Source organism: Microtus oregoni, unplaced genomic scaffold, assembly GCF_018167655.1.
Source record: "Microtus oregoni isolate MIOR12 unplaced genomic scaffold, Mior012 000038F_ref0000394, whole genome shotgun sequence".
In the NCBI taxonomy this organism is placed as follows: Eukaryota; Metazoa; Chordata; class Mammalia; order Rodentia; family Cricetidae; genus Microtus; species Microtus oregoni.
In genome coordinates this window covers 22,419,241-22,445,303 of record NW_024543097.1, presented here as the reverse complement: position 1 = coordinate 22,445,303, position 26,063 = coordinate 22,419,241, and the positions used below count along the sequence as shown (strand labels likewise).

Sequence of the window (26,063 nt, the reverse complement as noted above, 5' to 3'; positions counted from 1 at the left end):
TTAACTGCCGGGCTATGTCTTCAGTTTCATTTTCCAGTCTGTCTAGAATTTGCTAGGTGTAATTGGTTAAGGATTTCATATTTTTTTCCCCATAGAGTCACTTTCCCCATCTTTTGTTGAAGCCTCCATGTTCTCCCTGAACTCCAAGGCTGCCTGCATTGTGTGCCAGCCTCATCTCCCACTCTCCTTAGAGCAGGACCTTCCACTCCACTGGTGTTCCCCACAGTGGAGAGGGAGACTGTGTGTGGGACTACATCCCACCCCATCCTTATCCCCACAGGGCCAGCAAGACAGTTCTTCAGATAAAGTGCTTGGCGTGCAAGCTTGACAATCCAAGTTGGGTCTCCTGGAACCCATGGAAAAGTGGAAGTAGAAAGCTGTGCACGCATGCACACACACACACTCATAACAATGACACACTTCTTAAAAATGCATTTAAGTACTCCAAGTAAACTATGGAGTCGTTTAGACAAATTACATTCCAAAATATCATTGTCATTTCATCTGAAATCACACAAATTTAAATACTAACTTGGAAGACACCACATTCTGTGAAATGACCACCAGGATGCTAATTCAGATCTCTTCTGTCAAGAGTGAAGCTCAGGGAATTTTGTCTTGTGGGTTCTGTATAGGGAACTGTGTATTCTTTGGATCATCTGTAACTGGCAGTCCTCAGGACCAGTGTGTGTCCTTATCTAAGCTATTCAGAGAGAGAGAGAGAGAGAGAGAGAGAGAGAGAGAGAGAGAGAGAGAGAGAGAGACAGAGGTGTTCTCGGCCTGAGAGAAACTTGGTCATGTTAAAACTGTTTCCTTCTATTGCAGAGAAATCTTTACTTCTGTTTACTGTCAGCAATATTAGAAATGTTGGCTTTCGGCAAAGGTGTTCTCAGTCTGTAAAGAAATCACCATTTCTGACCTCTGACAGGAGGAATTCTGTTATAAACCCATCCTTGCAGTCTTTAAATCCACCTTGCTTGGTGCTAGGACACTTCTTGTACATGTTTTTAGGTTTGATTTGGCAATATTTTATCTTGGAATTATTCCACCAAATCATCAAAATCAGTATGCAGTGGCTTTCTTGGCTTCAGATAGGGATTTTGGTGCCAGGTTGACAGATGAATTTTCCAAAATGCTCAACATCTTCTTTGCTTGATTTTCAGCTAATAGTGCTGGACCCACCGGTGAGTATTTCAGTGTCTCTAAATGAGACCTCAGTCACTTGGCGGCAGCTCCAGAATGTAGGGACACAAGTGTGCCCCTGCATTTCCCTTGTAGTTATATAGTCTTAGATTGTACAGCCTTCCAAGCCAGCTGCACCTAGTCATTTTGTACATGCCTCAGGCTGTTAGCATCCTCTTTGCCTATGGGGTGTCACCTCTTCTCTTGCCTACAGGTAGAAGAAAGCGACAACGAGTGGTCAGTTCCTCATTGCTTCACCATCTATGCGGCTCAGAAAACGATCGTGGTGGCAGCCAGGTAGGGGCCTTCTTCACGACTCAGTTGAGAACAGGGCCTGCTGCAGGGATGTGGACTTCAGTACCAGCCTTTGGAGCTTCAGGGGACTCCGCTGTTCCCAGGTTATGCAGGAAGGATTGCTGACATTTGTGTTTTTTAAGAGACCAACCATGGTGCTTCTGAGAAGGTGCCTGTGCCCTAGGGTTCTTGGCAGTTGGTCTTCTAATAGCACCAGGGCGCTAGCCCTCAGGCAAGGGAAGTACTTACCATGGTGAAAGTCAACTTGGGGCCACAGCAAAGGAGCAAACAGGCTTTCTCCTCCAGATCAGTGAGTTCTTCAAGTGTAGCTCCTACTCAGTGAAATCTGTCTTGGCTGGTCCTCTTCCACCAGGAACTGCCACCTTAATCATGACCCAACCCAGTCTCGTGTTTCAGCATTGAGACTTTTGGTGCTAAACTCTAGTTCCAACACCAAAGGCTGCCCTGCTTCTCCAGCTCCTCCCAGCTCACCCTAGGAACGGGCTGGAGAAGGCACGTTTCTGACAATCCTCAGGACCCATGGGATGGGCAGGTGCCCAAACCAGACCTGTCTCTTGACACAAAAGGACAGAACTCCAGGCAGAGGCCACTCACTTGACTTATTCTTTACAGCACTCGGCTAGAAAAGGAAAAGTGGATGCAGGACCTGAACACCGCAATCCAGGCAGCCAGGAGTATTGGCGACTCAGCTCCAACGCTGTTGGGAGGTCCAGTGTGTACTCAGACCCCCAGTGAGTTTTGATTCAAGACACCCCAGGAGAGTCCCTCTGTAGCTCTAAAAACTTCTAGAAATTGCTTTCCTGATCTTGCCCAGCATGTCAGGTCCCATGAGCTTCCCTCCCATACAAGGAAAACAGGTGGCCATGCCCAGGTGGCAGAGTCCTTGGGTTATCCTAGCACCATATGGTTTTGTCTGGCTGCTGACTTGGGTACCAAGTGCCCATTTCCCCGAACCTGGAGGACCCTCATGGGTGCATGGTGCCGTGTGGCTAACTCTCCCCAGGATCTTCCGATGAGGTCTCTCTGGAGGAATCGGAAGATGTTCGAGGAACCCGGGGCTCCCTGGAAGGGAACAGCCAGCACCGGGCCAACACGACAATGCATGTGTGCTGGTACCGGAACACAAGTGTGTCCAGAGCAGACCACAGTGCAGCTGTTGAGGTATGGCTGTCATGAGCATATGCATGAGCCCTTCTGCAAGTTTCCTCTACCGGTGCCCAGACAGCTGCCACCTGCCTTCCTCCCCCACTGTCAGAAACCAGTTTAGGGCTACTCAAGCTCTCTTTGGAAGGGGACTTCACACCAAATGTCACTTCGTGTCTTGTAAGGGCAGTCATGGCAGAGACAGCAGTGGTGGAATTTGCTGGAAGGCCCACATGTTGCCCCAAGGCAGTACTCTCCCTGGTTGGTCCACAGTCTTTCCCACTTCCCATCCTGGCTCATGCTCACCTGCTTCCCAAGGATTAGTGGTTGTACACATTTGGCTTCACAGAACCTCAAGTTATTCAGCTTACACCTCTACACACCCATTCCTGGACTTACTCCCTTCACACCCGACTCTAAGTAGTCTCCATAGCCTCATCCCCACTCTACAGGGCTATGAAGAACTCAAGACTGTGAGGGTCAGAGCACAGGTCCATAGTGAGACCTGAGATGTCTACAGATCAAAGTAGGTGGGGACCTCTTGGGAAGCTAGGCAGCACATATTAGACACAGGCCCAGAAGACAGGGCAGGTCAGTGGGCTGGCTGGCAGGGTCTTGTCCAGTGCTGCACTTAAATGCCCTCCTTCCCCCAATAATTTCAAAGAACCTTCCAAACTTGGTTCAAGGTGTCATCACCACCCTCATCTTGTTCTCGTGTAGGTTTGCAAATGTATGCTTTCATCGGGAAACTAATTTCATTATGTATCAGAAAGAGAAGTCTCGTACACTTAAGTTCCCAGACTAACATCCTGTTGTCAGGTCTTAAGTATGCACAAACCATGCTGATAAAAAATGCTAAGCATCAGCTGGGTAGTGCTGGCAACACTTAAGAGGCAGATCTCTTGAGTTTGAGGCCAGCCTGGTCTACAGAGGGAGAAACCTTGCTGAGCACGTAGACCTGGCTAGGCATCCGGGTCATGAAACTGGTGACAGCAGAGCGCTTTCGCCTTTCTACCAACAGAACCAGCTTTCAGGATATCTGCTGAGAAAGTTCAAGAACAGCAACGGCTGGCAGAAGCTCTGGGTGGTCTTTACCAACTTCTGTTTGTTCTTCTATAAAACCCATCAGGTATGTTGAACCTAACTGGAGTCTAGGCACAGAGGACACAACACATCTGCGTATCTTGTTTCCTCCTCACAGTGTGATGCCGATCCCACCATTACAGCACCTTTTCTGTGGAAATGGAATTAGCCTTTCTTACCTGCGGGTCCCTCTGTATAAACTACCATTTCCTTGGGAGAACCACTGGGAGCGAGTAAAGGGCTGGGGGGCACCACAGAATAATGGACCCTGAGTGCAGACCTGCATCCCAACACCCAGTGACCCTGTTCCTGTGCTGTTCCAGGATGACTACCCCCTGGCCAGTCTCCCACTGCTGGGTTACAGTGTGAGCCTCCCCAGGGAGGCTGACAGCATCCACAAAGACTACGTTTTCAAGCTCCAATTCAAATCTCACGTCTACTTCTTCCGGGCTGAGAGCAAGTACACATTTGAAAGGTGATTCTGCGATGCTTCTTTTGTTCATTGCTAACAACAGAGCCAGAGGCAAACTTCCCAGTTCCCAGGAAACTAGGGTCAAATAATGCTTGCAGGGTTTTGTTTTCAGTGTATGTTCATGTTTGTATGCAGGCACTAGTGTACATACACATATATGCATACATATAGTGACCAAAGTATAACTTCAGGAGACAACATCCTTTTTATTTTTTTTTAATTTTATGTACATTGGTGTTTTGCGCTCATTTATTTCTGTGGGAGGGTGTCAGATCCCCTGGAACTGGAGTTACAGTTGTGAGCTGCCATATGGGTGCTGGGAATTGAATTCAGGTCCTCTGGAAGAGCAGCCTGTGTTCTTAACCACTGAACCATCTCTCCAGTCCCCCCTCCTTTTATTAAATTTCTTTCTTGTAGAGGAGGTATGGGCACATGCACCACTTGTATGTGGAGGCAAGAGGACAACTTTGTGGGGTTGGCTCTCTCCACGTACCAACAGTGTGTGAGTTCTGGAGATGGAACTCGGGCTGCCAGGCTTGGCAAGTGCTGTTACCTGCTACGGCATTGCACTGGCCCCATCTCCCTTGAGACAGGTGTCTCACTTGGGGGCTCACTGATGAGGCTAGGCTGCCTAGCCTCCAGTGAATCCATCGCTACCTCCTCAGTGCTAGAGTTACAAGTGCACATCACACCTGGCTTTTACTCAGGTCCTAGGGGTAAAACTGAGTTCATGACTGAGCATCAAGAACTTTACTGACTAGCTGTATTCATCATTCTTGGGAAGGTAAGTGAATATATGCCACTGGTGTGACCCTTCCACAGGTGGATGGAAGTCATTGAAAGGGCCAGCAGCTCACCGGAGAGACCCCCAAGCTTCACTCAGGACTGCTCACATCTCTCTCCAGGGCTGGAGGCAGAGATCAAAGGGAAGGAAGAATGTCCTTCGGGTTGCATGGACAAGAACCTATGACCAAGGCTTTCAGGGAGTGTAGGTATCACCCCCAGAGCTGAGCAACCAGAGCCATCCTTCCACCAGATGAAGGGTGGCACTGGCCCTGGAATGGGCCTTCAGACCTCCAGGAGGGGTTCTGCCCTCCCCAAACTCCAGTGAAGGTTCATGATGGCTGCAGCACATGTCTAAGATCCATGAAAAAGAAATGAGGGTTCTCATTTTTTTGTGAGCACAGCCCCTGCTGAGGACTGGCCCCAAACACAGGACTGGATGCTTCTACTTCTACCTGTAGCACCAATAGCCAAATTCACATTGCCTTAGACAGCACTATACTCAGGCGTATGTGATAACCTCAGGGTTAGCCTCCAGATATAGCGAAACAAGAGAAGGGCAAAAGCTATTCTGGTTCCCATCCCACATACCATCTAGACAAGCAGAAACCAAAGACCCCACCACCAGGGCCTGGGCGGGAGGGTGGCTCCTCTTATTAGTTCCTGGTATTTCTCATCAAGTAGGGCAGGCCTATGATTCCTGTTCACTTATGTGACTTATAATAAAAGGACATAACCCCACCCACCAGCATCCCCTCTGCCTTACTTTGTTCTCCAGCAGGCCAAAGGAAACTGTCAGGTTATATACCAACATTTAGAAAGGACACTAGCTAAGAGGCTACAGAAACCCCATCTGGCCAGGCTCCATCATCAGAATGTCTCCAATCCAGGTCTTTATTGAAATGGTAGGGCTTTCAATGCTCTATGGAAACTAATACTGTCAGAATACTTAGCAAGTTCAATTTTCTTTTAAAACAAAAAAGGGGGGGTGCAAAATATTCTGAACGATTTGAGTACTCATGAGAACACACAGTACCTGAACTGACACCAAATTATGACCATCTTGGACCCTATGAGCCCCCAAGACACTATCCCTGGTGGAGGGTGAGAGCCAGAGTTGCCCAACAGTTGCTTTGATCCTTAGTTTAGCAGCTGCAGGACCAAAGATTCTGGAAGGTCACCCCAGCTTCCCAAATTGCTACCCAGTTCTTCAAGGGCCCTGACTACCTACTGTAGCGTTGGCCAACCCAGGAGGTGAGCACAGGTGTCGAGTGCTACTGTGCAGGGCAGCACACTATGGTGGGGCAGAAGGAAGGTGACCTGGCTGGTGAAGCCTACAGGCTGGTAGGTCTTTGCAGCTGCAGCACAGCACACGAAGGCTTCCAAGTCAGTCCTTTTAGAGCTCAAAACAAAACGCATTCTTCTCCCTCTCTGTGAAGAGCAGTGCATCCAGTTCAGCGCGTAGACGTCAGGTGGTTCCGGCTGTGTGAGAACCTGGAAGTGGAAGGTATCATTGCTGTCCTGGGCATGTATTTGAGCAGCATCTCACAAGATGTCCTCAGTCTTCAGGTCACTGCTGACTAGACCAAACCCTGGGGCTCCTAACAACCCCCAGGGTGGGTCTCTTGGTATACAAGGACAGGATCCAGAGGAGATGGGAGAAGAAACAGGTACAACTGCCTCTAACAGCTGGGAACCCCGAGTCTGTGGAGCTGCCAAGGAAGGACTAGTGTCTGCCCTGTCCCTTCACGGGCATGAGTCAGCTCAGTGTTCCCCATCCTTGGCTTACACAGTATCCATGCTGTTCCTGGGGCACAGAACTCTAGGAAGCCACCAAGTAGAAAGGTCAGGACCCATTCTGTGCAACTCTGTCCAGACAATGCCTGAGACTGAGGTCTAACCTTAATGTGGTTCAAAGCCACAAGCGGCCCACTTGCCTCTCCCTCTCTTAACTCCAAAGGCACAAATGAGAGAGTATGCTAACCATAAAAAAGGAGGACCAAACCAGCTGCTCCCAAGAATGTTTTGTGTTCAGTTCCCCCATGGAGATTCCTACCAGGTCAGGGCACTGTGCTCACCTCTGTACACGTTCCACCAGGTGCACCATCAGCTTGTCTGAGATGCCAGGACAGGACTCCTCAGCCAGGCTGAAGGCGTTCTCTAGCTCCTCCAGGGCACCCACGCTCCCACCGCTCTGCTTGTGCTTCTCTTTGAGCTGTAGAGAGAACATGGACCGTTTGACTGCATTTGACCTGAGACCCACATTTGGACCTACAGAAAGCAAGGCAGCACTTTGTATGGCCCTGCTGAGGGGGCTCTGTGGCCCTCCTCTCCCTGACTAGGGTTCTCAAAAGGTCACAACAAATGGCTTCTCACAGGATGAAGGTCAGGAAGTCAAATTAGGTAGATCCAGTCTAACTCAGAAATTAGTACAGTAACCCAGAGCACACTACATCCCAGATCAGACTACAGAGCGTTGATAACCACTTTCGGGACCTCCTTTCCTGACAGTACTTTTACTTAAGGAGTCCTTTCTTGGCCCTGGGCAACACTGCATGTTGCCCATAACAGCCCTAAGTGGCTGTTTCCTACTCTGGCTAGGGTCACTGCCAAATCCTACTCTACCCACTGTCCTCAGGGAGATGGCTATTTCTATTCACCTACATCCTGCACTCCCTCCCTGGGCTCCATGGCTCCAGGTGCTGTTGTTACCCACAGGGGTGGGAAGATAGGCCTACACCTACTGCCTGACCTTCACATTCATGTGTGAGCACTCATTCCTGGCTGCACTGTGTGTTTTTGTTCGTTTGGTTTTTTTTTTGAGATGGTTTCTCTGTTTAATAGCCCTAGCTGTCCTGGAAATTTGCTTTGTAGACTAGGCTGGCCTCAAACTCAAAGATCCACTTGCCTCTGTCTGGGAATAAAGGTGTGTGCCACCACACCCAGCTTGCTGCACTGTATTTCTGATGATGGCTTTGACTTCTCTCAGCAGGTACCAGTGACATAAGGTCAAGTGGCCACCAAGGAATCACCTCCCTGGCCTAGGACTGACCCAACATCAACAATTCTTTGTCTTCCTCCACAGAAGAACCATGTGGTAGTTGCACACTGAAAAACACAGTAGTACTGTAATGCCAGACAACCTTAGCAGGTCTGGGAACACAAAAGGACTCTGGCCAGGTCAGTTCTTCCTGGTGGTTTATGGTCCTTCCAGCTAAGAAACTAGACCCACAAGCCTGCGCATAACTAGCTGCAACAGACCCAGAAATCAAATGGATAAAGCCTGGGAACAGGGCACACTAGAACACCACTCCATGGCTCTGCAGGGAGCACTCATAATGAACAAAGCTACTACCCCACATGACCTCAGGCTCACCCCAACTCTCACCTCTCCAAAGACAGGCCGAACTAGCGTAGACAAGCACTGGGACCTTGGCTGTCTCTTGATAGGTTCAGCAGACTGCAATGAGAAAGCAAGGCATTGGGTACATGGAGGAGATAAGAGAGGCTCCCTTCCCTGTCTCCTCAATCTCTGGCTTAAACTGACAGTATATACACCAGGGGTCAACTCCCAAACTACAAGCCATCAGTTCTCATCAGGCCCACACCTAAGCACAGAAGACCCAGGTTTCAGCATGAGTCCTAGTTAGCTCAATACCACTCTAAGCTTAGGAACCACATGTTCTACACTGTCCTTCCCAGACCCCAGATGAGTGTTTAAAATAGCCCTAGGTCAAGAGCACTTTGGAGCTGACCTCCTCAAAGCCTGGTACCCAGACTGCATGCAGTCCCTATCTGCTTTCCCCAGGAAGTTGAGGCAGGACTGGTACATATGGACCGTGCTCTGGCCCAGGGTATGAACAGACCTTCTGTGAGCTGTGCAGGGCAGTCCCCTTGTGCAGCTTGCTATGTGGACTTGGCCGGATGGTTGGGGGAAACGTCCAGATGGGACCTTGCTCCCCATCCTCAGCCTCGCCATCACTAAAGAGGATAAAGAATCAGAAGAGCTGATGGAGACAGGGCTGAAAGTAACCATCGTACCAATTACATCTTATTTCTCTGAGGTAGCCTCTTGGCCTAGGCTGCCCCAGTTAAAAGACCCTATTCTTCAGCATGAAAGTTCCCTGCCCAATATCAGTCCCCACCCTAGCAACTAACTCTAAGCCTGCCTCTGGAGGAGACCTCCGCTGGCATCAAAGCACCCAGGGAGCCCTTTAGAACAACAACAAAAGGCCCTACATGTCAGAATCCTCAGAACTGGACTCCTCGCCATGCCCCTCAGACTTCCAGCGCTTGTAGCGGTCAATGAGTTCAGTGAGAAAAGAGGTCTTCTTGGTGTAGCGTGTGATGAATTTGTGCTTCAGGAGCTCCTTGGCAGTGGGTCGCTGCCAGGAAGACAGTCAGAGCTGAGTTCCACCCTCACAGTGGACACAAGGCAGGGCAGGTAGGGATATGAAGGGTGGGCCCTGTCTTACCCCAAATAAGCATCCTCCCTTCATAAATTCCCCAAGACCCTCAGCTGCCTGGGGGAGGGGGGAGTGGAGATAAGCCTTACGAATCGTGGGTCCTTATTGAGGCAGGCCTCTACAAACTCCTTGAAGGGTTTACTGTGATGGCCCTCCAACGTGGGTGGGTTATTCTTGGGAATCAAGAACAGGACTCGCATAGGGTGAAGGTCAGAGTTTGGCGGCTCCCCCTTGGCCAGCTCGATGGCTGTGATGCCCAAGGACCAGATGTCAGCCTAGACAGGTATCACACAGGACAGTTGCTGCATGTAACATTTTGGGTTGGTGGCAGTGTACTCCCACCTCCCACCCAGAACTCACCTTAAAGTCATAAGCAGACTGCTTGATAACCTCAGGTGCCATCCAGAAGGGAGTACCCACAAATGTGTTCCTCTTGATTTGTGTGTCTGTGAGCTGCCCAGCCACACCGAAGTCTGCCAGCTTCACATCACCCTGCTCCGAGAGCAGCACGTTGGCAGCTGCTCAATACAGGACAGGTGGGCATCATCCTTGGCTCCAAGAGCCCGCCCCAAGTAGCCCTGCATGCAACTCCTTGATGAGTCATGGGATCCCTGGCCCCTGGGGATAGCAGCAGGGATGTCTTGGGACCTCGGTTTTTCTTGCCACTGTGGGCCAGCGGGCCACTGCTGACAGAAGCAGGCAAGCTGGGGGACCTACAGGAGTAGTCCTATCTTTGCTCCAGGGCTTCCCTGTTTGCCTTTTCTGACAAACCCCAACAAAGGTGACATCCACATCACATCTAATCATAGTGACCTTAACCAAAGGGTACAGCTGACATGGGCTAGTCAGGAACTCCATCACTCTGTCTACAGGTGGTGGGCTGGCCCAGCTTTGTGAGTCCTCATCAGGACTGGACCACACCTGATGCTGAGTGAAGGCTTTTGCCATGTACTAGGTACACAACTGGTTTCCTTCACATATGTGAAGACTGAGACTAGGAAGGTTTTCCAAGGCTTGGGAAGTAGCTCAGCAGCAGAATGTTTGCTGAGCGTGCACAATCCCCTAGCTTCCATCCTCAGTGTGGCCATTTAAAAGGGGGGTAAAAACATACACCCCAGTTCCCAGGTGGTAGAAGGGCTCCCCACATCCCATGCCCTCAGGTACCACAATCTACTGGTTCTACATGCCCATCTCTTTCTAGGTCATGAGCAGAACTGCAGCCATGCCCACCCCGCGGGACCTTTGATATCTCTGTGGATCTTGCGCTCTGAGTGCAGATAATCCAAGCCCTTCAGAATCTCCCGTAAAATGGTGGCAATATAGGTTTCCTCCAGTGGACCAGGTTTTAGCTGAAGAAAGACATCAGGGAAGAAGAACCTCGGTTGTAGCTACGACACCCACACCACCTCAGCTCTGGAGCTCCACCACCCACCAATTTCTGAGTCCTTGCACAAGACTTTTGTGTTCCTTCACTCTGAAAGTTTCAGATGTCAAGGATAGTGAGGGAAGGAGAAGTGGGGGGGGGGGGGCAGGCTTTTTCCAGAGGCTACGTGGTGGTGCACACCTTTAATTCCAGCACTTGGGAGGCAGAGGCAGGCAGATATTGAAGACCAGCCAGGTCTACAGAGTGAGTTCCAGGACAGCCAAGGCTGTTAAACCTGGCTGAAACCCTGTCTTAAAAAACTAAAAAAAATAAAATCAAACAAGCTATTTTTATCTTTTCTGTGATTATAAAGATGAGAGTAGGTTCTTAACCATGACCTTGACCCTCTTATTTATTTGGGGGTTCTAACCGTGCCTATGCCCCCAGGCCAGTAGAGGCCCAAGACCTCTTTCACCATCAATCAGGGCAAGATAACCAGTAATTTGTTTTGGGAATTGACAATTCCTGATTAACATCTAAAGCACTAAGTCAGTAAACAGGTGGCCTGAGAAAGCCCACAAGCCTAAGAGTTTGCAGAGCAGTGGCCCCTGGGGCACTGGAAGACACCACAACCCCCACAGCAAGCTGCTCATTGCTTGAGCTTGATCTTACCAGGTCCAGTGCAGAGCCACCACCCAGGTACTCCATGATAATCCACAGCTTGGTGCTCTGGGAGCAAAGAAACATATCAGTGCCTGGGCAGCCAATGAAGGAGGCAAACCCAAGAGTGGAGTCCACAGGCCAACCCCTCTACCTCCACCAAAAGATGTCAGCTAGGGGCTCAGGCTACTATGTCAGCAACTACACCAGCTAGTTCCTACCAGGAACCCAAATAGGAAAGGGTTCTAGCCAGGCAAGGTAGTAAATGCTTATAATCCCAACACTTGAGAGGAGCTAAAGTTCAAGGTCAGACGAGGCTACAAAACCTTGTGTGTTTTTTTGGGGGGAAAGGGGCTCAAGACAGGGTTTCTCTTTGTAGCTTTGGAGCATCCTGGAACTCACTCTGTAGACCAGGTTGGCCTCAAACACAAAGAGATTTGTCTGCCTGCCTCCCAAATGCTGGGATTAAAGATGTGTGCCACCACCGCCTGGCTTAAGACCTTGTTTTTTTTTTTTTTAAAGGGAAAGAAGGGATAGAGAGATGTCTTGGCAGGTAAGAGCACTTGATGCTCTCCCAGAAGACCCAAGTTTAATTCCCAACACCAGCATCATATGGCTCACAAAGGGCTTTAACTCCAGTTCCAGGTGGATCCAATACCCTCTTCTGGCCTCCTCAGGCGCACACGCACACTCATGTGCACATACCCCCACCTGGCACATATAGGTAAAAGTAATAATAAAAAATTAATATTTTTCAAAGGAGGTCCAAGTCAATCATGGTGGTGTATGCCTTTAATCCCAGCACTAGAGAGGAAGCAGCAGGAGGGTATGTGTGAGTTTAAGGCCAGCCTGGTCTGCACAATGAGACACAGAACTACATAGACCCTGCTTCAAAACAAAAACAACAACAAAAAGACACTTATACACTAAAACCCAAACAAACAACAACAACAAAAAAAATAGAGGGCTAGAAGTGGTGGCAGACACTTTAATTCAGCACTTAGAGACAGGCCAATCTCTTGTGAGTTTGAGGCCAGCTGGTGTTGTAGTAATAAGAGCGGCGGGCTGCGTCCCCGGCACCCGGCCGCCCCCACAGCTAGCTTTACCCAAAATAATTACACGGAAACTGTATTCTTTTAAACACCGCTTGGCCCATTTCTATCTAGCCTCTTCTAGGCTAGCTCTCGCACCTGGACTAGCCCATTTCTAATAATCTGCTGTAGCCCACGAGCTAGCTTACCAGGAATGATCTTAACCTGCATCTGCCTGGAGTGGGAGAATCATGGTGACTCCCTGACTCAGCTTCTTTCTCCCAGCCTTCCGTTCTGTTTACTCCACCCACCTAAGGGTGGGCCTATCAAATGGGCCTAGCAGTTTCTTTATTGCTTAACCAATGAAATCAACAGATTGATATATGACACTCCCCCATCAAGCCGGGTCGAAATAGACAACGTCCAGGGTGAAGGGCAGCAGAAAAGGTCTCACTGACCACCCAGCTACCATACCTCTGGTAGAGGCACCTGATGGACAGACCAAGTGCTCAGAGCAGTAGCTAAGTCTACTTCAACAGCCCAAGTGCCCAAAGTACTGCCAGCAGGGGCCCCTAAGACTGTACCTAACAGAACCCACAGATAAGAAGACAGCTGGGTTGCCAACTGACCCTTGCAAATTGGCACTTCTCAAGAGAACAGACTTTTTTTGTGACTCTCAGTTATGGGGTGGGGGTGGGGGGCCCTCTTTGCCCTTCCAGAGGAATTTCCATGTGCCCAGCAGTGCCTTTCTCTGCTCTCCTCTACCCTTGGGTACAAATTAATCCCTCTGGAAACAAAGGAGAAAACATGGCACAGAATCTTCAGAGTGCTCCACCCCCAGCCACTACAGATGCCCCTCCACTTTGCAGATACCTTCAGGTAGGAGCCGAAGTAGCGGGTGATGTAAGGACTATCACACTGGCTGAGCACAGTGATCTCTTGTTGGATGTCCTCGATCTCATCCTCTGCCTCTTCCAGGTCAATGATTTTGATGGCCACCACCTCCTTGGTGTGGTTGTCGATGCCCTTGTACACCTCCCCAAACGAGCCCTTGCCAATGCGGTCAAGCTTGGTGAAGAGTTCCTCTGGGTCCACACGAGAGTGCTATTGAAGTCAACAAGGACAGAATGTTGAGACAGAGCACGGACAACACCCACCAGAAGAAGTACTAGAAGGGGGCTGCTCTGCTGACTGAGGGCATGGCCACTGCAAGGAGCTAAAGGGAAGGGAACTCACCTCAATTCTTTTCCAGCTTTTTTCTGAACCCTTATTCAGAAAAACTAAACTCTCCACTCTGCAAGAATCACTTTGTTCAATGGATTGGATAGAGTAACTCAAATGTAGACTATAAGCCTTAGTTAATGCCACATCTCAAAGTGCCCTCATCGGTTGTCTACAGTGAGCTGGGCCCAGACTAACAGAAATGACAGGCAGGAACATATATGTGTGTGTAACAGAGTATTTTAAAACCCATTTTACTATAAATCTAAAACTGTTCTAAAAAGAAAAACAGTTAAAAGTAATGTGTGCTGGAGTCTGGAAAGATGGCTTGGTGGTTAAGAGCGCACATACTGCTTTTGCAGAAGATTGGAACTCAATTCTCAAAACCGCCTACAACTCCAGCTCCAGGGGGATCTGAGGTCTCTGGCCTTGGAGAATACCTGCACGCACATGTGCATACCACCCCCATAATTTAAAAATAAAATTTAGCTGTGCATGATGGTGCACACCTTTAGTCCCAGCACTTAGGAGGCAGAGGCAAGTGGATCTCCAAGTTCGAGGCCAGCATCGTCTACAGAGCTAGTTCCAGGACAGCTAGGGAGCTAGGGGTACACAGAGAAACCCTGTCTCAAAAAAAGAAAAAAAAAAAAAAACCAAAAAAAAAAAACAAAACTAGAGAGAGATTAAAATTTAGCACAAGCTAACATGTTTTCCACACTTCAAAAAGCTACACCCATTAAAGTACTGATCTACTTCCAAATCAGTCCTCTAGCAAGCTACACCCCCAGACTAGCACTGAGTTGAACACTTTCTCAGATGCTTGATTCTAGATACTAAACACAGAAAGTGCCTTTGATGGCTCTTAGAGTTAATGAAAAAGAACTTATCGTTGCTGAACCAACAGTGTTGAAGATACCTGGTTTAAATACCAATACACTACAAGTGAAGAACCAGGATGCAAAGGTATGTCCTCTGTCCAAACCACACTACAGCATTTGAACCAGGGCTGCCTCCAGGAACAGAGACATTCCTGGGCTGCACAGAAAAGGACAGAAGCAGAAGAGCTTCTCCCAGGGCCATCAGTGAGCGTCCCCTGCCTGTGATATCTGGCAGACTCTGGAAAAGAACATGCTCTCCATACCACTAACTAGCAGGCCCAAGACCTAGGAATGGGAATACTGAACCTCATCCAGTTTTTCAACCCTGCGAGGTTTCACCTCCATTAGGAAATGCTCCCCAAAAAGGATGTCCATTAAAAGGAACCAAATATGACTGGTGAGATGGTTTATCTGGTAAAGGCACTTGCCACCGAGACTGAGTTTGATTCCCTAGACCCACATGGTGGAAGAAGAGAACTGACTCCCAAAAGCTGTCTGGTGACCCATACGTGCCATGGTCAACACATGGGGAGGTATAGTTTTGTTGTTGTTGTTTTGTTTTGTTTTGTTTTGTTTTGTTTTTTTTAATAGGACTAGGGAAATAACTCGGTGGCAGAGCATTTGCTTAGCATAACCAAGACCTGGAGTTCAGCCCCTGGTCCCGCATGGGGTGGTGGGTGCAGGGAGCAAGACACAAAAAGGCAAACCACATTTATTTACAACTGTGTTAAGTACTGATGCTCAAATCCCTCTGTGTTTAGGGAACAGCTTGTCCTAGGTGTTTACCATGTTCCTAAGGAGCCTGTTCTCTAAGAATGACATGCTGCCTCCCTGAGGCCTAATTGCCCCAGCCTCTTCTCTCCAAGCAAGGCAACCGGTTTCAGAGACCTGACTAAACCCCATTTGAGACTTTCCAGAGATATTTCAATCTGAACTTTCCAACTAGCTACATTCCTAAAGTTTTTAAGCATAAAAGAAGTAAGGTAGAGACACAGAGAACCACACTCCTCAGCCCATTTACAAGCCAAGCAGAGAGAAGTGCGGAGAAGAGCTCCAGGAACAAGGGCAGTGTCGCCTGATCCCTCCCAGCAAAGCTGCCTCTGAGAGGCCTGAGTTGTAACACAGCGCCATGCAGTGCCCAGAGCAAGCACTTTGAGTAGACTAGCTGTGGTTTCCATATGTACCCTACTGTGGCTAGAGAGATGGCTCAGAGTTAAGAGCACTCGGGTTTGGTTCCCAACAACCCAGATGATCTCAAGCACTGCCCACATGTGGTGTACATACATACATGCATGTACTCACAAACACACATAAAAGTAAATAGACCTATTTAAAAAAAAAAAAAGGAAGAAGGAGGAAGGAAAAGACAAGGACAGGACCAGAAGATGGCTCACTAGGTAAAAAAGCACTTGTCACCAAACCTGACAACCTGGGTTTGATCCCCTGGACCCACATAGTAGGAGAGAACCAATGCCCATAAGTGGTCTTCTAATATTTACACTGTGGTACATACATACCTACCCATTCATAAATAAATGTAATCTTTGTTTTGTTTTTTAAAGAAAATGAAAAGGGAGACCAATCCATCCAAAGTGACCCCTCTCGCAGCCTCATCAGAACTGGCAGCCAAACCCTGAGACCCGTTCTCACTGAGCGGCAGTCAATGCTTGGAGCAGATCTGCTGCCTGAAATCCTGAAAGGCCACACTGAGATTTGACCAGACAGAGGAAGCAGAGCACTGCCTGAGATACCTTAGGCTACACAGGCCAGGGAGTAGTGTTTGCCCCCCAAGCTCTTAGCTTTTCAAGTGAAAAGCCAAGAAAAACTCCTCCAGTGTGGCTGATAAATCAGACACCTTGGCTGTTCCAAGACTGGCACTGGACCCAAGCCGGATGAGAACTAAACCCTCTGAGCCACGCACTCTCAGCACACTCCCCAGTGTGTAGACCACCAATAAAGGTGTAAGAGATCGGTACAAAAGTACCTCAGTCTTCTGCCACCTCCTGTCTGCTCAAAGCCAGTCCTGAAAACCAGGTGCAGGATAAGGTCCACAGAGCAGACCTTTTTCTGCCTGTTTCCGCTCCAAGAGCCCCCACAAACACTTCCTCAAACCCTCCTCTTACCACTTAGTCCTACTGTTTCCTCAGCTGCTACTGCTCCACCATGTACATAGTTGTGAGACACCTTGAGAGCCATCTCAAGACTCCAGGAGGTCTAGCTGATGACCTGAGGCTAAAAAGTCTTATCACTGGTCCATCTAGTGCCTGCTAAGCAGCCTGAGAAAACCTGGGTGATGTAGAACCATGACCAGGGGCCACCATCCCTCTGATCTCAGGGGCCCCTTTTCCCATTCCTGACAGACACAATGTCCTCCCACACTGCCCAGCCATACTGAGAATCCTTAATTGTCCTCCCCTTGGGGAGCCTACAGTCAGAACTGGGTCCACCACAGCAGCCCAAGAAGGGAATCCTCGGGTCATGTATTCATTCATCACTGCCTCAGAGAATACAGCAGACCACAAAGCCAGAGTTCTAAGTTTTCAGCAAGAAAGGAGGGAACCTCACTCTTCAAAGTCAATGCTTTTTGGATAGCTACATATATGGCCCAGCCAGCCTTAGCAGAATCAGTATGACGGGAACCTTCCCGGCACGGTCCTGACATTATATTTACATCTTTGAAGCAGCCCTAGTCCCAACCCTAACTGGGACCCGTAGGCAGCGTCCTGATCTGGGTGGCTCAGATTTCTCTTCTGGACAGATGTGCTATGAACTATCACTCAAACCATGTAACTGGCTCTGCGCAGTTGAGACTATACTCTCCATTTACTCCTAGGGCTGTTATACATGGAGCCTCTTGTGTATCTGCCAACAAGCCTGCTCTGTGTCACCCCCCACCCCTCCAAAAGAGGAGCTACCCGACACACACCCTCAACTACCACCACACAGTGCTTGCCCATAACCATCTGGTCCTTCCAGAGATGGACTGGCCAGATAAAGGGTAATCTAAGGCAGGAGCAAGGCTATGTAAGACAACAGAATCCTTACCACACAAATGGGCAGTTTCAAAGGCCGCCACGGCAGCCATGTTGAGAGAAAAGAGCCCTACAAAGGTTTCTATTACTTTCAGAAGCCAAGTATGTCTAGGCTGGATACAGGCCCCTAAAAAGACAAAAAGGTGCTTTGTCTTTGAGAAAGGTCCCCTAGCCAGCATCCCTCTACTCCCTCACAGTTCACAGCTCCAATGTGTCATCCTGGGACCTACAGGAGCTAAGTCTAAGCCTCTTAAAAATAAACTAGAGGCAGATTTTTCCCCTCAGAATGTTATATAATTAGAGGCAAAATGTCAAAAAAACATATTTAAAATGTGTTAACTTAATTCAGCATCAGTTAGCAAGCCAGGGATCCCATCTGTTGACAGCTGGGCCGAACGCCCTACCCAACAGCTGAGTAGTCTTCCAGGCTGGTTTGGTTTCCTCCAAGGAGCCCTGCCTCCAGTTCCTGCCCACAAGCAGCGGACGGACGCGCTTCCTGTCTGCACACCCAGTTCTCAAGGATGCAGGGGGAGGGGGGGCGGGCTACTCTGTCCTCAAGAGCTGATTCCCTCGCTGGGCAACTGTCAATCCTAAATCTAACCAAACCGAGTCCTTAAAAAACAAATCTCACAGCTAAACCCAGGAAAATCAGCCACCAGGGCAGACCGCTCCACTTCACTAACGGCTGTCTGTCACGTTTGCTTTGAAATAACAAAGAGAGAGGGAGAGAAGGGGTCCAGAGAGCAAATCCCCGAGTCCTTGAACCCTATGCCGCCTCATCCTCCACGCCTGTGCGGTTCCGTGCTGGGATTGCATCCCGTTAGCCTAGGAAGGAAAAGCCCATCTTCTGGAGGCGCTCCGAGCTTGGCTTAAGCAGGTCCTGCACCTGTCCACAGCAGCTCTGAGCAGGAGCCGTCACAGCAGAGGGGCCCCGTGGATTCCGTCTTCCACCGGCTCGGTCGGGTCGCACAGGCCACGGTGACCTGGACCCGCAGACGCTCCCCAGGGCACACGGCCTCCGACCCTCTCCCGCCTGGCGTGGAGAGATCCGCTCCACCGCGAACCGCCAACCCAGGGCACGCCGACGTCCACACTCACCTGGTGCGCGAAGCCCCTGAGGTGAGCCATGTCCCCGCTGACCCGACCGGTCCGTCGTAGCCACTCCGCCTGTCCGCCTCAAGCACCTGCGAGAAACCGCAGGCCGCTGGATCAACAGCAGCCCAGGGTCGGGCTCCGTGGAGTCCCTCCACCCGCGACCTCCGGTCCCGAGCCCGGGGGCCCACCGACCCGCCCTCAGGGCGTGCCCGGCCTCCCAAACAGCAAGGCGCGGCCCGCTGGCAGCGCCCACCTCCGGGAGGCTCCATCCCGGACTCCCGGCCCGCTTCGCAGTCCCCACGGCGGCTCCCACCGCAGTTCGGTCTCCCGGAACGCCCAGGCCTCCCAACCCGTGAGGTGGAGGCAGCGGCTATGGGCAGGGTGTCGTGGCGAGCGCGAGGCTCTGTGGGACTAGGAGTCCCGCCGCCTGCCCGGTACCCCGGGCCCGCGAAGTTGAGACTACAAGTCCCAGCTAGCTGCGCGGTAGGATGCGGAGTCACAGGGATGCGCTGCGGCCCTGGGGGTGTCAGACTACAAGTCCCAGCAGGCCATGCAGTGGGGCGGACCGTGGAGAGGCACTAACACACCACGGATTGGATTGGAACCTTGAGTTGGGTTCTTGCAGGGGTTTACCCACCAGTTAGGCCGCGCGGTGTGCCGGGTACAGCGCGTGCGCAGTTGCCCTGAAGTTTTCCAGGCCGTTCAATTCACCTCACTTTCCCCGAAGCTGTTTACGAAGCCTCGGGGCTAGGGCTAGTACTATAGAGTCATCTCCCACGTTACCCTCAGAGCCTGGTGCTCTGGCTTTAAACGCAGTATACACACGCACGCACACACACCTTAGAGAAGTCGCTCAGCACAGCTCATGCCTTGAAGCTCATACTTCTCATGCCTCAGTTTCCCTATCTGTAAAGGTATAATCGTAGGGCCCTAGGACAAGACGGGGTGCTAGAAAGATGTCTGTGGTCCTAGTGAGGTGTCCCAAAGCTGGAAGATGCCCTTCATCCTGTGAAATCAGGTGGAATTCGTCATGAGGGACCAGGTCTGCAGTGTCCGCCTCAGCACAATCTCCTAGTGGGATTTTTTGCCACTGTATCGTGTCCATTCTACAGACTCAATGCCTGTGAGGCTCCCTGCAAGCCCACAGCTTCCCCACTGATGAAGGCGTTTTGTTTCTGCTCCCTGGTGGATTTCCTTTCTCTGCAACATCCTGGGGCCTTCTCAAATCTTGCATCCAAGACAGCACCTTGCATCTGACTCTGTTTCATCTCCAAACTTTACTACATGGTCATTAGGGTGTTCATTGTGTTACCCCCATCCCCTGAATAAAGTAGACTTCCTACAAACACTGGGCCCCATAGAACTAAGTCCCACTAATGGGGGCAAAGATGTTTATTGCCCCTGAAAGAAACTATCTGTGGTGTGGCCTTCAAAATAGCCTAACGGTTTGAGTCCCCTACCTAGCCCTCCTATAGCGAAACCTGGCATTTGGCAAGCCCTATTCTGGTTTTTAAAGACTTATTTCTGGGCTATATGCTACATGTGAATGGTTACCCACCTGTTGTAAGATAATCTTTTTTTTTTTTTTGAGACAGGGTTTCTCTGTAGCTTTGGAGCAAGATAATCTATTTATACATTGAAGATGGGTCTGTTTTACCTCATCTGCCAAGGGAACCTGCTGATTGGCTTCATAACAAGCTGAACAGCCAGGCAGGAGAGGATAGACAGGTCTTTCTTGGAGAGAAAGGAACTCGGGGAAGAATTTGAAAGGCACCAGCTAGACAAAAAGGAAGTAGGATATATAGTATCAAGGAGAGGTAACAGGCCACATAGCAGAACTCAGATTAATATACACGGGTTAATTTAAGTTTTAAGAGCTAGTTGGGAACAAACCTAAGCCAAGGAAAGGTTTCATAATTAATAATATGTCTCCGTGTTCAGGAAATGGCATCCAAAGAAAGACCTGTTACAACCATTAAGTCCTGAAAAGGGTGTTGGATCCTCTGGAGCTGGAGTTACAAGGTGGATTGTCTGCTGATTGACATGGATGCTGGGACTAAATTCTGGTTCTCTGAAAGAGCAACAAAAATTCTTAATGGTTGAGCCATCTCTCTTGGCTTTTATATTTGTCTTTTAAGACAGGATCTCACCCTGTAGCCTAGGCTGACTTAAAACTCACTACATAGCCCATGCTGGCCTCAAATTTACAGCAATCCTGGCTCTGCCTTCCAAGTGATAGGATTTTAAGCAGGTACCTTCATCTTCAATGTGAAAAGCCCTATTCATGAGATTAAACTTTATGTCTTCTTATTGCCTTGTTCTTGGATCAGATAGCCAAGGGCTGTTGCTATTTAGGAAGACTTCTGTTGTGATTTGGCTCTGAATCATTTCCCAAGAGTCTGAAGAGATTTTTTTCAACTCTTAAGAGCACTGCAGGCTCTTGCAGAGAACCCAGGTTCAATTCCCAGCAGCTACATGGTGGCTGACAACCACCTGTCACTCTAATTCCAGGGGATCTGAATCCTTTTCTGGCCTCTGTGGGCACCAGGCACATAAGTGGTGCACGGACATACATGGATGTGAAATGTCTCATTATACATATAAAACAATAAAATCATTGTGGCTTAGTTATTGCTGTGATAAAACACCATGACCAAAGCAACGTGGGGAAGAAAGGGTTTATTTGGCTTAAGCTTACGTACCACTGTGCATTTTCACAGTCAGGATATGTACTCAAACAGGACAGGAACCTGGAGTCAGGAGCTGATGCAGAAGCCATGGAGGGTGCTGCTTAGTGTCTTGTTCTTATTGCTTGCTCAGCTTACTTTCATATAGAATCCAGGATCACCAGCCCAGGCATGGCACCACCCACAATGGACTAGCCCCTCCCTCATCAACCACTAATTAGGAAAATGCCTACATCCTGATCTTATGATCTCAGATGACTTTCGTGTATTTTGAGTTGACATAAAATTACCCAGCACAACCGACCGACCCCCTTGTCAACCTGACACACAAACTGTAAAGCACAGCATTTTTTAGCCCCAGGATTACACATTAATATCGACATCACAATATAAAACATTTTACAAACTTAAAAAGTCCCATAGTCTTACAATTTCAAACACTTAAAAAAATTCAATCTTGGGGCTGGAGCGTTGGCTCATTAGTTAAGAGCCCGTGTAATATCCATGCTGAACATGGAGAAGCCAAGCTGATGCCCACAAAGAACCTTCGCTCATGTGGTCTACTGTCTTTAGGAAGGGATTCTGCAGGCTACCAAAAGAGAAAGGTTAAACCAGCCCAGCCACAATCTTTGGTCTACATTCTGTCTGTCCTGTCTGCACAACACAATAGTGCGATGGTGGAACAGGACTCGTGGGAGTTACAAATCACTGTCTGGTTTGATGTCAGGCTCGCCCACTTCACAATGGAGCTCATATGGTACACTGCTTGGGTGACAAGAACCAGATTACATAGCCCAGAGACTTAGGGTAAAACCAAACATGGCTGCTCTAAAAAAAGTAACAATAAAATGACTACTAATAATATTCAGCTACACTCACAGATCAAGACTTTATTCCACCATCATAAGGAAGGCTTCATCCTGCAGCAGAGGGCAACCAATATAGAGACCCACAGCCAGATCTCACACACAGAGAGAGAGAGAGAGAGAGAGAGAGAGAGAGAGAGAGAGAGGGAGGGAGGGAGGGGGAGGGGGAGGGGGAGGGGGAGAGGGAGAGGGAGAGAGAGAGAGAGAGAGAGAGAGAGAGTGTGTGCTTGGAACATGCAGCTTTAAGTGATACGCCTCCAGCAAATTCTCCCCTTCCTGCTCAGGGAACCCCACAGAAGAGGAGGCAGAAGTAGTGGGGGGGGCAGAGGGGATGGAGGACACCAGAAGAACAAGGCCCTCTGAATCAACTGAGAAAAGCTCATATAAACTCACAGAGATTGACACAGCATGCATAGGGCCTACACAGATTTGTACCAGGGCCTTACAAATGGTCTTCAGTTTAATCTTTTTTATAAGACTCCTGAGTGTGTGGATAAGTGGGTCTCTGATCTTGGGCCTCCTCTTGGAGATATTTCCCTTCTGTTGGTTTGCCTTATTCAAGTTTGATATGATGGTTTTTGCTTTATATTATCATATTTTATTTTGTTAAAAAATCTATTTTCACTAGGTGGTGGTGGTACACAACTTAGTCCTAGGACTAGGAGGCAGTCAGTGCTCTTAACCTCTGAGCCATCTCTTCAGCCCCCTACTGGTCTCTTCTTAATCACCACTGATTTCTCAGCTCCAGCTGACCAGCATCAACTGAGCCAGCAAAGCAAAATTTCACTTGAGTAGTTCTGGCATCTTGTTAATCATGTCTCTTCAGGCCCACCAGATCAGAACCACAGATTCTCAACTCAAAATAGCAAACTTCCCTGATAGTATCATTAAGGGACTCACAAACTTCCCTCTGAAACTTCATAAACCAAGCCTCTGTAGTGGCTTCTCTGCTCCCTCTTTGATATATCAGGTATATATCAAAGATATATATCAGATATACCAATATCTGACTCCCAAGTCCTTGTTAGTAATAGAGTAACTTAGATAAAAACATTTGGCACCCAACATGTGGCACAACATCATGTGGATGCTTCTGAAGCCACCACTCACTCACACACACATACATACACATACACACACATAAGCAGACACACACACACACACACACACACACACACACACACTGCTGCAGTCACTCCTTGGACTCTTTGGATGGTTTCTCCCATCACCACCACCCACACCTTCTTTTGCTGTAGTTCCCCTGTGTCCACTCCCTGGGCCAAAGTCACATGTACCCACCTACAGAACCTGCTCAGGCTTCTGCTGCTGCTAATCCTCCACATGGGCACACAGGACACTCCATTCCCACTTGGTCCTGCTACAGCCACCAACCACAGGCTCTGTCAGCCAGGCAGCTCTGACACCTGCCATGTCCTTGGCTCCCACTGTGCCCTAGCTTGCTGTACCCCTTTCCCCCATACCCTCAGCACCAATTGAGCCAGCATCTGCCTGGGTACCACTCCCCAACTGTGCCCCCTGGCATCCTGACACCACCTTCACCCTCACTGCTGATGTGGACAAACTAAAAGTCAGTGGATTTGGTGAGCCATCTGGGAAATTCTTAATGTGCGAGTTAGGGTATATCAAAAAAGAAAAATATTTCCCATATTAATAATGGGAAATATCACAATAGAGGGAGCTAGGATTCTGAATAGTGCAAGTATGGAAGACTTGAAGAAGGAGAAAAATAGGTGAAGTGATGTGGGATGTCCTTTTGTATATGTGTTGCTTTTATTGGTTGATGAATAAAGCTGTTTCAGCCAATGGCTTAGCAGAGCAAAACCAGGTGGGAAATCTGAACAGAGCTATACAGAGAGAATAGGTGGAATCAAGAAGATGCCATGTAACTGCTGAAGGAGAAAGATGCTAGAACACACCACAGCCTTGTGGTGATACACAGATTAATAGAAATGGGTTAATTTAAGATATAAGAGCTAGATAGAAAGACACCTAAGCTATTGGCCAAACCGTTATGTAATTAATATAGTTTCTGTGTGATTACTCAGGTCTGAACAGTAAGGGAACAAAAAAGCCATCTTTATTTACAAAATGGGGCTCAATGTGGGGCCTTGAGGGTTTCTTCTTCACAATAGAAACTGACAGACATTCTTCAGGACACAGAAGAAAACAACTGATGAACTCTGCCAATATAGGCAATTAAGTCTTTTAAATTTTACTGCTTCATGAAAAAGTCTGTTAGATACTATGGGCCTGTAGGCTGGAGATGGGTGCTCCAATATTACAAAAAAACTTTGGGTGACCGTCCAGGCAGCAAGATGTTTTTGTCAGTTCTAGACCTGTGTAAGTTGCTTTCAATGCACTTTCCTGTTTACTTGAGTAATATTATATCTTTCCAGGCTCTTTAAAGAGTTAAAGTCAGATAGTTATAGTTTTCCTTAGTTATGATAAAAGATAAATCAGATATAAAATTTTAGACTCACAAAGATAGGATAGATAATAGTTTTCTTAATTTGCCAAATGTAAATGGACTAGATATTGTAACTGTAATTATTGCTTGCTAACTGTTTTGTATTTGTAATTTTATTATGCTAAAGTTCAAACCTTACTTTTCATTTAGACAGAAAACGGGAGATGATGTGGGATGTCCTTCTGTATATGTACTGCCTTTATTGGTTAATGAATAAAATTGTTTGGGCCAATGACTTAGCAGAGCAAAGACAGGCAGGAAATCTGAACAGAGACATAAAGAGAGAGAGAGCGAGGAAGAGAGAGAGAGAGAGAAAGTAGGCGGAATCAAGGAGACGCCATGTAACTGCCAAAAAAGAAAGACATTGAAAAACCTTTCTGGTAGGCCACAGCTTCATAGTGATACATATATTAACAGAAATGGATTAATTTAAGATATAAGAGTTAGCCAGGAATATGCCTAAGCTATTGGCCAACTAGTGTTGTAATACAGTTTCTGTGTGATTATTTGAGTCAGAGCAGTTGGGAAACAAATGAACAGTCTCCGCCTACAATGAAGAGATAACCAACTTAGCTGAGATTGATGTGATGTTGATTATAACTACTATCATTTGGTAATTCATAATTTATCCTTTAAAAAGTGGATTGAAGCCAAATGTGGTGGCACATGCCTTTAATCTCATGGGAGGCAGAGGCAGGCAGATTTCTGAGTTTGAGGCTAGTATGGTCTCAAAGTGAGTTCAAGGATAGCCAAGGCTACAAAGCAAAACCATGTCTTGAAAACCCAACATGAACACCAAAACTAAACTTTTTTTTTTTAAATTGCATGTGTGTATGAGCATCAGGAGTGTGCCTGGTACTGGAGGAGGTCAGAAGAAGATGTCAGATCCCCTGGAATTAAGGGTACAGACAGTTGTGAGCCACCGTGTGGTTGCCAGGAATTGAATCAGGATCTTCGGATGAGCAGGCAATGCTCTTAACCCACTGAGCCATCTCTCCAGCCTGAACACCAAAACTAAAAACAACAACAAAAAAGTTATTTGCTAATAGTGTCAAATATGAAAATTTGACTGATAAGAAACAAGCCTTAGAAAGACTTACTATCAATAAGATACAAGTTTCGAAAGACCTACTAACGAAAATAAAAAAAAATATTCAGACAAAGACAGAGGAATTTAGAACAGAACCTACCACCCCACTGCATAGCAAAACTGAAGAGGGGAGGCCCACGGTTATTAGAAAAGCAAACTTAGTTAATCCAGTTACAATACAAGAATAACCAGCAGATCACAGGCACCC

The 26,063-nt window shown here is 48.2% G+C and overlaps 2 protein-coding genes across 3 annotated transcripts in view; one reads left to right on the top strand and one right to left on the bottom strand.

The window, feature by feature from the left end:
• Positions 1–5,593, top strand: part of LOC121433427 (FERM, ARHGEF and pleckstrin domain-containing protein 2-like) — a 105,049-nt gene extending 99,456 nt beyond the window's left edge. The window contains exons 22-27 of the mRNA XM_041631821.1: positions 1,397–1,479; positions 2,110–2,228; positions 2,501–2,658; positions 3,662–3,769; positions 4,047–4,198; positions 5,018–5,593. Of these exons, the coding sequence (XP_041487755.1) occupies positions 1,397–1,479; positions 2,110–2,228; positions 2,501–2,658; positions 3,662–3,769; positions 4,047–4,198; positions 5,018–5,165 (768 nt within the window). The 3' untranslated portion in view covers positions 5,166–5,593. The remainder of the gene's footprint in view (positions 1–1,396; positions 1,480–2,109; positions 2,229–2,500; positions 2,659–3,661; positions 3,770–4,046; positions 4,199–5,017) is intronic.
• Positions 5,594–5,858: 265 nt separating this feature from the next.
• LOC121433428 (serine/threonine-protein kinase 25) overlaps positions 5,859–26,063 on the bottom strand; it is a 36,595-nt gene continuing 16,390 nt past the window's right edge. Inside the window, exons 1-12 of one of the 2 annotated variants that reach the window (XM_041631822.1) lie at positions 18,978–19,180; positions 18,728–18,813; positions 13,372–13,602; positions 11,480–11,536; positions 10,685–10,793; positions 9,805–9,962; positions 9,534–9,719; positions 9,218–9,363; positions 8,845–8,959; positions 8,367–8,438; positions 7,057–7,193; positions 5,859–6,472 (exon numbers count right to left, since the gene is read on the bottom strand). In XM_041631822.1, the coding sequence (XP_041487756.1) occupies positions 6,433–6,472; positions 7,057–7,193; positions 8,367–8,438; positions 8,845–8,959; positions 9,218–9,363; positions 9,534–9,719; positions 9,805–9,962; positions 10,685–10,793; positions 11,480–11,536; positions 13,372–13,602; positions 18,728–18,757 (1,281 nt within the window). In that variant the 5' untranslated portion in view covers positions 18,758–18,813; positions 18,978–19,180 and the 3' untranslated portion in view covers positions 5,859–6,432. Of the gene's footprint in view, positions 6,473–7,056; positions 7,194–8,366; positions 8,439–8,844; positions 8,960–9,217; positions 9,364–9,533; positions 9,720–9,804; positions 9,963–10,684; positions 10,794–11,479; positions 11,537–13,371; positions 13,603–18,727; positions 18,814–18,977; positions 19,181–26,063 lie in introns of those variants that run through there. The other variant, XM_041631823.1, reaches the window with a different exon arrangement.